Below are 18,109 nucleotides of genomic sequence, written 5' to 3'. Positions count from 1 at the left end.
TCACCACTTGAAATCCAATGGGACCAAGTTTAGTTCCCTGGGGAAGAGCTCCATTGAGGACCCTATACTCAGAGAGAGTTTGGTTATAGCGCACACATTGGACACGGTTACTGACAAAGTCACACAACCATGGAACGATGGATCTCATGGACTCCAAGGCGGATAAACTTACTAATGAGGATATTGTGGTCAATCATATCGAACGCCTTTGAGAAGTCCGTCAGAACCACCGTTCCAATGTTGTTGACTTTGTCAGCACCTTGGTGAATTGAGTGAAGAAGGCTGACCAAATAGTGCGATGTGGATATGCCCTTAATATTACCATACTGTTGGGGGTCAATCTTTTCCTGAATATCCTCCAGCACCCAGTCAGTGATAAACCCTTCACTGATTTTGGAAAAACAGTCTGTTAAAGAAATGGGCCTGAGTTTGTCAGCCCTAGGAGGCTTTGATTTGGGGATTGGAACCACTATGTACACACTGAACACATGTTTAACGAATGTCCTCATGGAGATCTATGTTGCGCACAACCTTGGGGAGTTGATGCTGGGAGCCACATCAACACATTCTGCACCACTGCGCAGATTTCCACTTGAAAGACAATCTTTTTATATAAAAACAAGCTTTTTATACAATGACACATTATGACCACTACAGACTTAAAAGTGCATGAGGAGTCTGCATGGGCTTAAATAGAAGTCAGTGAAACTTCCGGTATATCAGTAATACGCCGTAGCCACTCGTCAGTGTTACTACTATCTCTACTTCGGGTTTCTTCTGTCTTTTGCGTGTCTTTAATGAAATACAACCTGTTTACTCATCAACACACAATTTTTGAGTTGGTACACAAATCCCGTGTAATTTTATCCAATACTCAATTTGACAGATTTCAACACACACAAATACAAGGTTTCAACAATAACTGTATCATTTATCACATAATGTAAAATGATCTATTTTTGTCACACAATAACCATCAATTTCAATGCTAATTTTGTCAACAATGGCTTGCCATACTTTGTTTAGAAATACACATCTTGATAAAAACAGCTTACTATACATTTCACAAATTGAGCATTTTACATAAACCAAGGACTTTCATTCACAAAATGCACACAGAAATACAATTGGATATTAAGGGTGCTTTACTGGGCTTAAAGGTAACTACCGCTAGTGAAAGCAAGAAGACCTGAAGTTGACAATTTTACTATACTTTCCAACTAATTAAAGCAAGAGAGACCCAGAAGCACAAGAGTCTCCACCACAACCATTTAAGGTAAGGGAAGGCCTAAAATATGACACCATCACATATCCAATATATAACACTGATAGATTATGCAAATCTTGAATCAAATAGTGCACTACATACTTTAATATACACAGAGCATTTAGCCTAAACCAAAAATATGATTACGCAATCAGCATGCACAAATCTGGTAAATTATGCAACTACATGTTATTTAAAGTCCCACATTATTTTAACCTGGCCTACTTTTACGCAAAGTGCACAATATCTGAACCATGCTCACAATCGCAATTATGACACTTTTGGCGCACCATACTTTTGCTACAAAATGTCAATCAACATGATAAAATAGCTTCAAATATTTATTTACACAAAGTTTGACTTTCTGTACACAAAATGTCATGACAATTTGCAATCATCTGTGCTGCTTGTTCTGCAAAAACATAATATTTTAACCCAATTTACTTTCCACAAGGTTTTGACCCAATCCCTGCCAAACAATGACCTAAACTTGAACTCTGACCCAATTTCAGATATTTTTACTCATCAAAACAATGTCCAAAACAAATACAAGCCAAAACATTGCTCAAAACAAACACATCCCAATTAGGCAAACATTTTGTTTCACTCATCCCCCCTCAAGAAGCACAATTTTGTTTGTTTACATTTAAAGATCATAAACTCACATTAAAAATATACACACAATGTCCATTATGCTGTCGCCTGTCGATCTTGCTTGTCTGTCGTTGTCGCGAAAGTGCACTTTTGAAGTAATTAAAATCCGACATTTTGCTGGCCAGCTTTTTAATTTGCGAAATGTCCATTGCAGAAATACATGCGATGGAAGAAAACGGCGTCTTCGCTAAATCACTTGAAGTTGAATTATCATTAAAATATCATGTCCATTGCGTACGTCATGAGCTGCCAAAACTCCATTGAAGATATAACTCCAATCCAGGCGATAATATCCACTCAAATATAAAGGGAAAATGTGAATCTTTCTCATACTACGAAGTGAATGTCGTCACAATTAAAACTCGTCAACTTGGTAAATTTGTATCGTCCATTCGCTGCTGTCAATTTTACTTGGTCTTTTCCAATTCCACACGAAAATATTGTCACAGTAATCTCCATCTCTTCCAAACTCTCGTCTCTCTTTCAGAAAAGCACACAAAGGTAAATATATCTGTCCACCCGTCGAAATTGTCTTCATCTTGGTCGTCCTCCACTCCCCCATCCATCACGTCACACGGTCTGCACTCAGTCGGTCGGTCTCTCGGTCTGACAAGTTTCTCAAATCGCGCACCTCCAGACCCACGCCAAAGTTTGGATCAGCTGACTTTCATCCAATCAGCGTCCGCGATTGCTGAATCTTCACAAAGGCGAAGCCGCTTCCTGTACAACAGCTTACAACGTTACCAGTACGCGCTAAATACAATGGATAACTTCTAAATATAACTGAAGTATGGTACAAAAAATACCTTGATGTAGCCGCAAAAACACGTGATTATTTGGCTTGCAAAATAATGGAAAAACACGCTATTTATAGAGGGGAAATCCCGTTACACTATAAAGCTTTAAAAATTCCTTCCAAAATTACAAGCTGCCTGCGTGGCGCAGTTGGTTAGAGCGTCGTATTTTGTACCAGAGGTCCCCGGTTCAAACTCCGGTAGTGATAGGTTTTTTTCTAGTGAATAATGCATTTTTCAGTGAATAATGCATTTTTAAAGTGAATAATGCATTTTTAAGTGAATAATGCATTTTTAAGTGAATAATGCATTTTCAAAGGGGGTAACCCTATTGGTTTTGGATATGGATTGTCTTTAAAATTACATATAATATCAAATATTGTCCCCTTTATGCAGCTTTGTGAAAAAAACGAGCGCATTTTCTGCATAAATGTGAATAAATAGCAAAATTTGCATATTTAAGCTACAGGAGTCATGAATTTTTTAGTGCTCACTCTGATTGAACAATTGCATTGCACCCGATCTGTTATACAGATCCTCCTATACCGTTGTGCCATATAATTCAGCCCTCGATTTAACCCACGACATAATGCTGTGGGTGCCCACCCCCACTGCCGTAATGCCTTCAAAATATGTCCTTAACCGACGGCAGTCACTTGTCATGCCCTCTAATGAAGTTGTCGTCGGTGCCCCAGCCCTGCCCCTTCATTATGAAATGCATCTATCAGACTGTTTGTGTGTGTTTTCTTTGCTTTTGAGAAATTGCCTTGATGCCCTTCTCAAATTTTCAACAATTGCCATGATGCCCTCTTGAAATATTGCAAACTGCTGTGCTGCCTTGCGCCTTTCCAGTGAAAATCCAAGGCAATTAATCAACTTGCCCTAAAAAAGTTGCTGTGCCCCTTTAGATCCTTAATTCGAGGGCTGGCCATATTTAATGACCCAAAATCGATAATACCAGATATTCTACATCACATCAACAAACATTTGTTTGAAAACTGATAAAAAATGAATTGATATCGATTAAGGAATACTTTATATTCTACATCAAATATCTGGAGTAACAGTAATATGTGAAACGATCTGGTCCACGGACGCCAAATGCGGCAAATTTGAAATTGAGATAAAGGCATAAAAATATGGAGTAAAAAAACCAATAGAATACATTTCAGAAAAAAGACATCACAAAACTTCATATCTTTAGAACCAAGTATGCTCGACCTTTGGTTGTTTGCAGTATATGATAATGTTTGTATAAGGAAATAGTAACTCCAATTTTCAAAAATGCCTCATTTGGCCTCCATTGACCAGATCGTGTCACTGTGTACTTTCTCATTGTACTGTTGCAGTGAATAGAGACTGGACATCTTCTTTAAGTGTGCTTTTTTCATCTCGACCATGAGAGCTGTTCGTGTTACAGAGTGGGGAGGCCCTGAAGTGTTAAAGGTCCATCCAGATGTGACAATACCAGAACCTCAAGTCAACCAGGTAAGGGATGAAATCAAAACTCGACTGGCGGTTGATTGCCGATCACGTTTTGATATCATCTCTAATTCCCCTTCTCATATGCCCAATACATATTTGCTGACATGGGCTGTGCAATAATTCTGGGCATGGGTGTAAATCCCTGGGGGACAGGGAGGCACCTTTCTGCAAAATGACCCATTTTTGTTCTTTTCAGCCACTATTTAACAATTTTGACCAGGTATCCCCCACCTAAACATTTCAAGCCAGATTGGCGCTATCAGCATGCCAAAAGATGATTCCCCCTACCTGCCAAAAAATCCCCCCCCCCCTTTATGCATGCAAACATTTAAATGGTCTAGATATACATTGCGAGTGCAGCGAGCAGGAAAATTTGCATATTTAAGCATTTCAGTACTATTTTCCTAAGCCTTTTTAGAGCATTATTTAATAGGCACGTGAATGTTTGCCAAAATTGCTTGCCTCCTCTCAGCTCACCAACGATTGCTTGCCCCCCCTCTTTTGGCTGGCCACAAAAATCTTGCCCCCCAAATTTTGACCTCCAAGACTCATAATTATTGCACCCGACACCCCCCCCACCATGTGTGTTTTATGTTACTATGGTGAATTTTGTGGAAGATTAAGGTCATGCTTGTCTTCTATAGGACGTGTACATATGTTTCAAATGGAATAGCCCCTTGCATGACTAGCTTGTCTGACTATGCCTTTCACTTGCTTTTACTGTTTTAGATTTTAATCAAAGTTGGAGCATCAGGAGTGAACCCAGTTGAAGCATACAAACGGACAGGTCGAGATGCTAAGTCAATGAGCCTACCGTGGACACCCGGTACAGACTGCGCAGGAACTGTGCACAAAATTGGCCTAGCGGTGACAAATTTCAAAGTAAGGGTAGTTTTAAGGAAAGGAAGTGAACTCATAAATCCATAGGCATAGAACAGAGGATGTTTAAAAGCATTCCCATAACCCAATGGGGTTTCTGACCTAATGGTATGTCTGGCTTTTGTACACATGTGGTACAGTTGACCATACCTTGCATTGGGATTGTGTGCAACTGCATGTATCTGGTGTTTTCATCCTTTTATTTAACATTCAAAACATTGAGACTCATGAATAAAATTAATGCAGTGGGACGATATGAATGTTTCCTGTAAGAAAGTCAAATATAAGTTATAAGTCTCAACTATTAGCTCGTTGGCTGCAGTTTTAAAATTACCATTTTGTGTGTGTGGCAATGGGGACTTTGCCTTTAAGGTTGCGTTATATTGATCAAATTTCCCAATCATAGTGCATTGTAGGAATGCCTTTAAGCTTCCTGGGCATAGAATGGGGGGAGAGCAGGATATATTACCCCTACCTCTACCCCCACCCCCATGGCATGATCAAGCCTAAATTGACATAATTAAATCAATATTTGATACTCTAATTGTGGTCCAAGCAAAATAAATAACAAGTAAATCATCCCCGCCCTCACCGATTTTTGGAGATTTTCAAATATTGTTGTCATTTATCTTATTTGCTTCCTTACTTTGTTTCTAAAGTTGTTGTGATGAAAAGACACGTTAAGAAGTTCTTGGTTATCATTTATAAACACATTGCAAACACTTTCTTCAAGCTAGGGGTAGGGCTTTGGATAAATAACAAAAGTATTAGGGGCCTCCCCATTTTTATGATGTGTTGACAAAGCCTTTGCAATTGCAATCTTACACAGAAATGAATAGTAAATTTGTAACAATTTAACAAATAAAAAAGGCCTGACTCACCAAATATTGAGAAAGTCTGGACGATATACATGTTATTTATTTTACTTGGCCTTTAAATAGATACAGTACTGTATTTATTTATATATTTTCATTAATTTCTTTATTTTGATATTACATTTATTTTGTTAAATTGTTGTGACAGTCCGTATCTGTTCAATATAATCAGAAAAAATTACGGTACTACTTGTTTTTGTCCATTTCTTTTCACCACATCCAGCCTGGGGACAGAGTATACACCTTTGGCTCTGTAACCGGTACATATGCAGAGTATGCCATATCAACAGAGGACAATGTCTACTTGCTGCCTGATCAGTTAGACTTCAAAGCTGGCGCTGCCTTAGGTGTACCATACTTCACTGCTTATAGAGCTCTTATTCAGAGGTAAGTAATTGTTATTATTTGGCTATTCCAGTTAAAATCCATACACCCTATGGATGATGTGACCTTAATCTCCCACACAACGGATTTCAAATGGTAACCCCATTGGAAATTGACACTCCCTCTGTGGAAGATTAAGATCATGTCTTCCATAGGGGTTTATGGATTTGTGTTCCTGTTCCTCGAAAGAAGGGACCAACTTTTATAATCAGGATATTATTTCCCAGATTTTGGATGGCAACTAATTTGGCCCCGTAGTACTATTGGCACCAAGATTAGGTAGTGATAAGTGGTGTAGATTTCTTTTTGACATTGGGGGGATGGAGTTGGAAAAAAATTCTTGAAGTATAGTCAATGCAGCATCTTTTGGCAACAGAATAAGTTTATGGTACAATTGCGCGCGAAACGCACGAAAAATGTTGCTATTTTGTAGTTAAACTGATGAAATATGGTGTAAAAGTAGAATAAATGCGCGCAAAGCACGCGGAAATTTGCACTTTTGAGGCTAAAATCGCTAAGCTCACAAATGGGACTTTTTTAGCCTACTTTCTTGTAGTATCGAGCTGCTACAAACATTTCACACAAATGATCATTGTGTTGTAACAATTGGATTTAAAATGTAGACATTAAAGCTGAATTCTGCTCATCAATTGTTTTATTAGGGCGCGTGCAGAGGCAGGACAGACAGTACTGGTTCACGGAGCCAGTGGATCGGTGAGTTGATTTATAAGCGTAGTTAATCTATACTGAACAAAATTCATTGTCTTATTGCTATCTACTGAAGACAGCACTCTCCTGCATGTTGTCGTGTAGCTATCTACTGAAGACAACACTTCCCTGTATGTTGTGTCATTGCTATCTACTGAAGACAGCACTTCTCAGCATGTTGTCTTATTTCTATCCACTGAAGACAGCACTTCCCTGTATGTGTCTTATTGCTATCTACTGAAGACAACACTTCCCTGTATGTGTCTTATTGCTATCTACTGAAGACAACACTTCCCTGCATGTTGTCTTATTACTATCTACTGAAGACAACACTTCCCTGCATGTTGTCTTATTGCTATCTACTGAAGACAGCACTTCCCTGTATGTTGTCTTATTGCTATCTACTGAAGACAGCACTTCTCAGCATGTTGTCTTATTTCTATCCACTGAAGACAGCACTTCCCTGTATGTGTCTTATTGCTATCTACTGAAGACAACACTTCCCTGTATGTGTCTTATTGCTATCTACTGAAGACAACACTTCCCTGCATGTTGTCTTATTACTATCTACTGAAGACAACACTTCCCTGCATGTTGTCTTATTGCTATCTACTGAAGACAACACTTCCCTGCATGTTGTCTTATTGCTATCTACTGAAGACAGCACTTCCCTGTATGTTGTCTTATTACTATCTGCTGAAGACAACACTTCCCTGTATGTTGTCTTATTGCTATCTACTGAAGACAACACTTCCCTGCATGTTGTCTTATTGCTATCTACTGAAGACAGCACTTCCCTGTATGTTGTCTTATTGTTATCTACCGAAGACAACACTTCCCTGTATGTTGTCTTATTACTATCTACTGAAGACAACACTTCCCTGCATGTTGTCTTATTGCTATCTACTGAAGACAGCACTTCCCTGTATGTTGTCTTATTGCTATCTACTGAAACAGCACTTCCCTGTATGTTGTCTTATTGCTATCCAATGAAGACAACACTTCCCTGTATGTTGTCTTATTGCTATCTAATGAAGACAACACTTCCCTGTATGTGTCTTATTGCTATCTACTGAAGACAGCACTTCCCTGTATGTTGTGTCATTGCTATCTACTGAAGACAGCACTTCTCAGCATGTTGTCTTATTTCTATCCACTGAAGACAGCACTTCTCAGCATGTTGTCTTATTTCTATCCACTGAAGACAGCACTTCCCTGTATGTGTCTTATTGCTATCTACTGAAGACAACACTTCCCTGTATGTGTCTTATTGCTATCTACTGAAGACAACACTTCCCTGCATGTTGTCTTATTACTATCTACTGAAGACAACACTTCCCTGCATGTTGTCTTATTGCTATCTACTGAAGACAGCACTTCCCTGTATGTTGTCTTATTGCTATCTACTGAAGACAGCACTTCTCAGCATGTTGTCTTATTTCTATCCACTGAAGACAGCACTTCCCTGTATGTGTCTTATTGCTATCTACTGAAGACAACACTTCCCTGTATGTGTCTTATTTCTATCTACTGAAGACAACACTTCCCTGCATGTTGTCTTATTACTATCTACTGAAGACAACACTTCCCTGCATGTTGTCTTATTGCTATCTACTGAAGACAACACTTCCCTGCATGTTGTCTTATTGCTATCTACTGAAGACAGCACTTCCCTGTATGTTGTCTTATTACTATCTGCTGAAGACAACACTTCCCTGTATGTTGTCTTATTGCTATCTACTGAAGACAACACTTCCCTGCATGTTGTCTTATTGCTATCTACTGAAGACAGCACTTCCCTGTATGTTGTCTTATTGCTATCTACTGAAGACAACACTTGCCTGTATGTTGTCTTATTACTATCTACTGAAGACAACACTTCCCTGCATGTTGTCTTATTGCTATCTACTGAAGACAGCACTTCCCTGTATGTTGTCTTATTGCTATCTACTGAAACAGCACTTCCCTGTATGTTGTCTTATTGCTATCCAATGAAGACAACACTTCCCTGTATGTTGTCTTATTGCTATCTAATGAAGACAACACTTCCCTGTATGTGTCTTATTGCTATCTACTGAAGACAGCACTTCCCTGTATGTTGTGTCATTGCTATCTACTGAAGACAGCACTTCTCAGCATGTTGTCTTATTTCTATCCACTGAAGACAGCACTTCCCTGTATGTGTCTTATTGCTATCTACTGAAGACAACACTTCCCTGTATGTGTCTTATTATTATCTACTGAAGACAACACTTCCCTGCATGTTGTCTTATTACTATCTGCTGAAGACAACACTTCCCTGCATGTTGTCTTATTGCTATCTACTGAAGACAACACTTCCCTGCATGTTGTCTTATTGCTATCTACTGAAGACAACACTTCCCTGTATGTTGTCTTATTACTATCTGCTGAAGACAACACTTCCCTGTATGTTGTCTTATTGCTATCTACTGAAGACAACACTTCCCTGCATGTTGTCTTATTGCTATCTACTGAAGACAGCACTTCCCTGTATGTTGTCTTATTATTATCTACTGAAGACAACACTTCCCTGTATGTTGTCTTATTGCCTACTGAAGACAACACTTCCCTGTATGTTGTCTTATTACTATCTACTGAAGACAGCACTTCCCTGTATGTTGTCTTATTACTATCTACTGAAGACAACACTTCCCTGTATGTTGTCTTATTGCTATCTACTGAAGACAACACTTCCCTGCATGTTGTCTTATTGCTATCTACTGAAGACAGCACTTCCCTGTATGTTGTCTTATTGTTATCTACTGAAGACAACACTTGCCTGTATGTTGTCTTATTACTATCTACTGAAGACAACACTTCCCTGCATGTTGTCTTATTGCTATCTACTGAAGACAGCACTTCCCTGTATGTTGTCTTATTGCTATCTACTGAAACAGCACTTCCCTGTATGTTGTCTTATTGTTATCAAATGAAGACAACACTTCCCTGTATGTTGTCTTATTGCTATCTAATGAAGACAACACTTCCCTGTATGTGTCTTATTGCTATCTACTGAAGACAGCACTTCCCTGTATGTTGTGTCATTGCTATCTACTGAAGACAGCACTTCTCAGCATGTTGTCTTATTTCTATCCACTGAAGACAGCACTTCTCAGCATGTTGTCTTATTTCTATCCACTGAAGACAGCACTTCCCTGTATGTGTCTTATTGCTATCTACTGAAGACAACACTTCCCTGCATGTGTCCTTATTTCTATCTACTGAAGACAACACTTCCCTGCATGTTGTCTTATTACTATCTACTGAAGACAACACTTCCCTGCATGTTGTCTTATTGCTATCTACTGAAGACAGCACTTCCCTGTATGTTGTCTTATTGCTATCTACTGAAGACAGCACTTCTCAGCATGTTGTCTTATTTCTATCCACTGAAGACAGCACTTCCCTGTATGTGTCTTATTGCTATCTACTGAAGACAACACTTCCCTGTATGTGTCTTTTTGCTATCTACTGAAGACAACACTTCCCTGCATGTTGTCTTATTACTATCTACTGAAGACAACACTTCCCTGCATGTTGTCTTATTGCTATCTACTGAAGACAACACTTCCCTGCATGTTGTCTTATTGCTATCTACTGAAGACAGCACTTCCCTGTATGTTGTCTTATTACTATCTGCTGAAGACAACACTTCCCTGTATGTTGTCTTATTGCTATCTACTGAAGACAACACTTCCCTGCATGTTGTCTTATTGCTATCTACTGAAGACAGCACTTCCCTGTATGTTGTCTTATTGCTATCTACTGAAGACAACACTTGCCTGTATGTTGTCTTATTACTATCTACTGAAGACAACACTTCCCTGCATGTTGTCTTATTGCTATCTACTGAAGACAGCACTTCCCTGTATGTTGTCTTATTGCTATCTACTGAAACAGCACTTCCCTGTGTGTTGTCTTATTGCTATCCAATGAAGACAACACTTCCCTGTATGTTGTCTTATTGCTATCTAATGAAGACAACACTTCCCTGTATGTGTCTTATTGCTATCTACTGAAGACAGCACTTCCCTGTATGTTGTCTTATTGCTATCTACTGAAGACAGCACTTCTCAGCATGTTGTCTTATTTCTATCCACTGAAGACAGCACTTCCCTGTATGTGTCTTATTGCTATCTACTGAAGACAACACTTCCCTGTATGTGTCTTATTGCTATCTACTGAAGACAACACTTCCCTGCATGTTGTCTTATTACTATCTACTGAAGACAACACTTCCCTGCATGTTGTCTTATTGCTATCTACTGAAGACAACACTTCCCTGCATGTTGTCTTATTGCTATCTACTGAAGACAGCACTTCCCTGTATGTTGTCTTATTACTATCTGCTGAAGACAACACTTCCCTGTATGTTGTCTTATTGCTATCTACTGAAGACAACACTTCCCTGCATGTTGTCTTATTGCTATCTACTGAAGACAGCACTTCCCTGTATGTTGTCTTATTGCTATCTACTGAAGACAACACTTGCCTGTATGTTGTCTTATTACTATCTACTGAAGACAACACTTCCCTGCATGTTGTCTTATTGCTATCTACTGAAGACAGCACTTCCCTGTATGTTGTCTTATTGCTATCTACTGAAACAGCACTTCCCTGTGTGTTGTCTTATTGCTATCCAATGAAGACAACACTTCCCTGTATGTTGTCTTATTGCTATCTAATGAAGACAACACTTCCCTGTATGTGTCTTATTGCTATCTACTGAAGACAGCACTTCCCTGTATGTTGTGTCATTGCTATCTACTGAAGACAGCACTTCTCAGCATGTTGTCTTATTTCTATCCACTGAAGACAGCACTTCCCTGTATGTGTCTTATTGCTATCTACTGAAGACAACACTTCCCTGTATGTGTCTTATTGCTATCTACTGAAGACAACACTTCCCTGCATGTTGTCTTATTACTATCTGCTGAAGACAACACTTCCCTGCATGTTGTCTTATTGCTATCTACTGAAGACAACACTTCCCTGCATGTTGTCTTATTGCTATCTACTGAAGACAACACTTCCCTGTATGTTGTCTTATTACTATCTGCTGAAGACAACACTTCCCTGTATGTTGTCTTATTTCTATCTACTGAAGACAACACTTCCCTGCATGTTGTCTTATTGCTATCTACTGAAGACAGCACTTCCCTGTATGTTGTCTTATTATTATCTACTGAAGACAACACTTCCCTGTATGTTGTCTTATTGCTATCTACTGAAGACAACACTTCCCTGTATGTTGTCTTATTACTATCTACTGAAGACAGCACTTCCCTGTATGTTGTCTTATTACTATCTACTGAAGACAACACTTCCCTGTATGTTGTCTTATTGCTATCTACTGAAGACAACACTTCCCTGCATGTTGTCTTATTGCTATCTACTGAAGACAGCACTTCCCTGTATGTTGTCTTATTGCTATCTACTGAAGACAACACTTGCCTGTATGTTGTCTTATTACTATCTACTGAAGACAACACTTCCCTGCATGTTGTCTTATTGCTATCTACTGAAGACAGCACTTCCCTGTATGTTGTCTTATTGCTATCTACTGAAACAGCACTTCCCTGTATGTTGTCTTATTGCTATCTAATGAAGACAACACTTCCCTGTATGTTGTCTTATTGCTATCTAATGAAGACAACACTTCCCTGTATGTGTCTTATTGCTATCTACTGAAGACAGCACTTCCCTAGTATGTTGTGTCATTGCTATCTACTGAAGACAGCACTTCTCAGCATGTTGTCTTATTTCTATCCACTGAAGACAGCACTTCCCTGTATGTGTCTTATTGCTATCTACTGAAGACAACACTTCCCTGTATGTGTCTTATTGCTATCTACTGAAGACAACACTTCCCTGCATGTTGTCTTATTACTATCTGCTGAAGACAACACTTCCCTGCATGTTGTCTTATTGCTATCTACTGAAGACAACACTTCCCTGCATGTTGTTCTTATTGCTATCTACTGAAGACAACACTTCCCTGTATGTTGTCTTATTACTATCTGCTGAAGACAACACTTCCCTGTATGTTGTCTTATTGCTATCTACTGAAGACAACACTTCCCTGCATGTTGTCTTATTGCTATCTACTGAAGACAGCACTTCCCTGTATGTTGTCTTATTATTATCTACTGAAGACAACACTTCCCTGTATGTTGTCTTATTGCTATCTACTGAAGACAACACTTCCCTGTATGTTGTCTTATTACTATCTACTGAAGACAACACTTCCCTGTATGTTTTCTTATTACTATCTACTGAAGACAACACTTCCCTGTATGTTGTCTTATTGCTATCTACTGAAACAGCACTTCCCTGTATGTTGTCTTATTGCTATCTAATGAAGACAACACTTCCCTGTATGTTGTCTTATTGCTATCTAATGAAGACAACACTTCCCTGCATGTTGTCTTATGGCTATCTACTGAAGACAGCACTTCCCTGCATGTTGTCTTATGGCTATCTTCTGAAGAAAGCACTTCCCTGCATGTTGTCTTATTGCTATCTACTGACGACAACACTTTCCTGCGTGCTGTCTTATGGCTATCTTCTGAAGACAACACTTCCCTGCATGTTGTCTTATGGCTATCTACTGATGACAACACTTCCCTGCATGTTGTCTTATTGCTATCTACTGACAACAACACTTCCCTGTATGTTGTCTTATTACTATCTACTGAAGACAACACTTCCCTGTATGTTGTCTTATTGCCATCTACTGAAAACAGCACTATCCTGTATGTTGTCTCATTGCTATCTACTAAATACAACACTTCCGTCTGTTGTCTTATTGCTATCTAATGAAGACAACACTTCCCTGTATGTTGTCTTCTTGCTATATAATGAAGACAACACTTCCCTGTATGTGTCTTATTGCTATCTACTGAAGACAGCACTTCCCTGCATGTTGTCTTATTGCTATCTAATGAAGACAACACTTCCCTGTATGTTGTCTTATGGCTATCTACTGAAGACAGCACTTCCCTGCATGTTGTCTTATGGCTATCTTCTGAAGAAAGCACTTCCCTGCATGTTGCCTTATTGCTATCTACTGACGACAACACTTTCCTGCGTGCTGTCTTATGGCTATCTTCTGAAGAAAGCACTTCCCTGCATGTTGTCTTATTGCTATCTACTGACAACAACACTTCCCTGTATGTTGTCTTATTGCTATCTACTGAAGACAACCCTTCCCTGCATGTTGTCTCATTGCCCATCATTGCTATCTACTGAAGACAGCACTTCCCTGCATGTTGTCTTATGGCTATCTTCTGAAGAAAGCACTTCCCTGCATGTTGTCTTATTGCTATCTACTGACAACACTTCCCTGCATGTTGTCTTATTGCTATCTACTGAAGACAACCCTTCCCTGCATGTTGTCTCATTGCCCATCATTGCTATCTACTGAAGACAACACTTCCCTGTATGTTGTCTTATTGCTATCTACTGAAGACAGCACTTCCCTGTATGTTGTCTTATGGCTATCTTCTGAAGAAAGCACTTCCCTGCATGTTGTCTTATTGCTATCTACTGACGACAACACTTCTCTGCATGTTATCTCATTGCTATCTACTGAAGACAACACTTCCCTGTATGTTGTCTTATTGCTATCTACTGAAGACAGCACTTCCCTGTATGTTGTCTTATGGCTATCTTCTGAAGAAAGCACTTCCCTGCATGTTGTCTTATTGCTATCTACTGACGACAACACTTCTCTGCATGTTATCTCATTGCTATCTACTGAAGACAACACTTTCCTGTGTGCTATCTTATGGCTATCTTCTGAAGAAAGCCAAAGCACTTCCCTGCATGTTGTCTTATTGCTATCTACTGACAACAACACTTCCCTGTATGTTGTCTTATTGCTATCTACTGAAGACCGCACTTCCCTGCATGTTTTCTTATGGCTATCTTCTGAAGAAAGCACTTCCCTGCATGTTGTCTTATTGCTATCTACTGACAACAACACTTCCCTGTATGTTGTCTTATTGCTATCTACTGAAGACAACCCTTCCCTGCATGTTGTCTCATTGCCCATCATTGCTATCTACTGAAGACAACACTTCCCTGTATGTTGTCTTATTGCTATCTACTGACAACAACACTTCCCTGTATGTTGTCTTATTGCTATCTACTGAAGACAGCACTTCCCTGCATGCTGTCTTATTGCTATCTATTGAAGACAACACTTGCCTGTATGTTGTCTTATTACTATCTACTGAAGACAACACTTCCCTGTATGTTGTCTTATTGCTATCTACTGAAGACAGCACTTCCCTGCATGTTTTCTTATGGCTATCTTCTGAAGAAAGCACTTCCCTGCATGTTGTCTTATTGCTATCTACTGACAACAACACTTCCCTGTATGTTGTCTTATTGCTATCTACTGAAGACAACACTTCCCTGTATGTTGTCTTATTGCTATCTACTGACAACAACACTTCCCTGTATGTTGTCTTATTGCTATCTACTGAAGACAGCACTTCCCTGCATGCTGTCTTATTGCTATCTATTGAAGACAACACTTGCCTGTATGTTGTCTTATTACTATCTACTGAAGACAACACTTCCCTGTATGTTGTCTTATTGCTATCTACTGAATACAACACTTCCCTGTATGTGTCTTATTGCTATCTATTGAAGACAACACTTGCCTGTATGTTGTCTTATTACTATCTACTGACCCAGCAAACACAAAACGTTTTCGACATCATTCGCAAAAGGCTATAAAAGGTTGTCAGAAAACGCGTTTAAATGTCGGGTTATATAAAGGGTATATTAAGAGTATAAAACGTTTTCATAACCTTAAAAAACATTTTTGATAATCTACTGCTCAGCAAATAAAAATGTTTTACAGAAAACGTTTAAATGTCGGGTTATATAAAGGGTATAAAAACGTTTTAATAACATTCCAAAAACATTCTTGAAAACTTGATACAAAACATTCTAAACAGAATGTTATTTTGGGTTGAAAAAATATTTTTGCGAAAATGTTTGCCCAAAATATTTTCAATAACGCTTTAAAAACATTTCAATGACCTTTATATAACCCGACATTTAAATGTTATTAAAAGGTTTTGAAAAAACATTTTAAAAACATTTCTGTGTTTGCTGGGTTTAAATATTTCAACATAATGTTAATTAACTATTGACACAATATTTGGCAAAAATGTTTGCAAAAATAGTTTACAATAACATTTTTTGAAAACATTTAAAAATATTGCTGTAGTGTGTTTTCATACAAAACGTTTTAAAACGTTATCATTACCTTTATATAACCCGACATTTTAATGTTATTAAAACGTTTTTACCTAAACCAAAAGCCAAAATATAACTTATTTAAAACGTTTTTAAAACGTTGTGTTTGCTGGGGAAGACAACACTTCCCTGTATGTTGTCCAATTGCTATCTATTGAAGACTATCTTATTGAATTGAAGACAACACTTCCCTGTATGTTGTCTTATTGCTATCTACTGATGACAACACTTCCCTGTATGTTGTCTTATTGCTATCTACTGAAGACAACACTTCCCTGTATGTTGTCTTATTGCTATCTACTGAAGACAACACTTCCCTGTATGTTGTCTTATTGCTATCTACTGAAGACAACACTTCCCTGTATGTTGTCTTATTGCTATCTAGTGATGACAACTTCCCTGTATGTTGTCCAATTGCTATCTATTGAAGACAACACTTCCCTGTATGTTGTCTTATTGCTATCTACTAAAGACAACACTTCCCTGTATGTTGTCTTATTGCTATCTACTGAAGACAACACTTCCCTGTATGTTGTCTTATTGCTATCTACTGATGACAACACTTCCCTGTATGTTGTCTTATTGCTATCTACTGAAGACAACACTTCCCTGTATGTTGTCTTATTGCTATCTACTGAAGACAACACTTCCCTGTATGTTGTCTTATTGCTATCTACTGATGACAACTTCCCTGTATATTGTCTTATTGCTATCTACTGAAGACAACACTTCCATGCATATTGTCTCATTGCTATCTACTGATGACAACACTTCCCTGTATGTTGTCTTATTGCTATCCACTGAAGACAGCACCTCCCTGAATGTTGTCTTATTGCTATCTATTGAAGACAACACTTCCCTGTATGTTGTCTTATTGCTATCTACTGAAGACAGCACTTCCCTGTATGTTGTCTTATTGCTATCTATTGAAGACAACACTTCCCTGTATGTTGTCTTTTTGCTATCTACTGAAGACAGCACTTCTCTGCATGTTGTCTTATTGCTATCTACTGAAGACAGCACTTCCCTGTATGTTGTCTTATTACTATCTACTGAAGACAGCACTTCCCTGTATGTTGTCTTATTGCTATCTACTGAAGACAACACTTCCCTGTATGTTGTCTTATTGCTATCTATTGAAGACAACACTTCCCTGTATGTTGTCTTATTGCTATCTACTGATGACAACACTTCCCTGTATGTTATCTCATTGCTATCCACTGAAGACAGCACTTCCCTGTGTGTTGTCTTATTGCTATCTACTGAAGACAACACTTCCCTGTATGTTGTCTTTTTGCTATCTACTGAAGACAGCACTTCCCTGTATGTTGTCTTATTACTATCTACTGAAGACAACACTTCCCTGTATGTTGTCTTATTACTATCTACTGAAGACAACATTTCCCTGTATATTGTCTTATTGCTATCTACTGAAGACAACACTTCCCTGTATGTTGTCTTATTGCTATCTACTGAAGACAGTACTTCCCTGTATGTTGTCTTATTACTATCTACTGAAGACAACATTTCCCTGTATATTGTCTTATTGCTATCTACTGAAGACAACACTTCCCTGTATGTTGTCTTATTGCTATCTACTGAAGACAGCACTTCCCTGTATGTTGTCTTATTACTATCTACTGAAGACAACACTTCCCTGTATGTTGTCTTATTACTATCTACTGAAGACAGCACTTCCCTGTATGTTGTCTTATTACTATCTACTGAAGACAACACTTCCCTGTATGTTGTCTTATTACTATCTA

At 38.5% G+C, this 18,109-nt stretch overlaps 2 protein-coding genes across 3 annotated transcripts in view; both read left to right on the top strand.

The window, feature by feature from the left end:
- Positions 1–18,109, top strand: part of LOC140146264 (intraflagellar transport protein 20 homolog) — a 225,158-nt gene that overhangs the window by 158,808 nt on the left and 48,241 nt on the right. The window lies entirely within an intron of this gene.
- Positions 1–18,109, top strand: part of LOC140146256 (quinone oxidoreductase-like) — a 31,538-nt gene that overhangs the window by 4,114 nt on the left and 9,315 nt on the right. For both annotated transcript variants that reach the window (XM_072168038.1, XM_072168039.1), the window contains 4 exons: positions 4,065–4,203; positions 4,930–5,082; positions 6,178–6,341; positions 7,001–7,052. In XM_072168038.1, coding sequence (XP_072024139.1) covers positions 4,114–4,203; positions 4,930–5,082; positions 6,178–6,341; positions 7,001–7,052 — 459 coding nt within the window. In that variant the 5' untranslated portion in view covers positions 4,065–4,113. The remainder of the gene's footprint in view (positions 1–4,064; positions 4,204–4,929; positions 5,083–6,177; positions 6,342–7,000; positions 7,053–18,109) is intronic.

The sequence above is a fragment of the Amphiura filiformis genome, chromosome 2 (assembly GCF_039555335.1).
Source record: "Amphiura filiformis chromosome 2, Afil_fr2py, whole genome shotgun sequence".
NCBI classification, from domain to species: domain Eukaryota; kingdom Metazoa; phylum Echinodermata; class Ophiuroidea; order Amphilepidida; family Amphiuridae; genus Amphiura; species Amphiura filiformis.
This window is presented reverse-complemented; position numbering and strand designations above follow the sequence as displayed.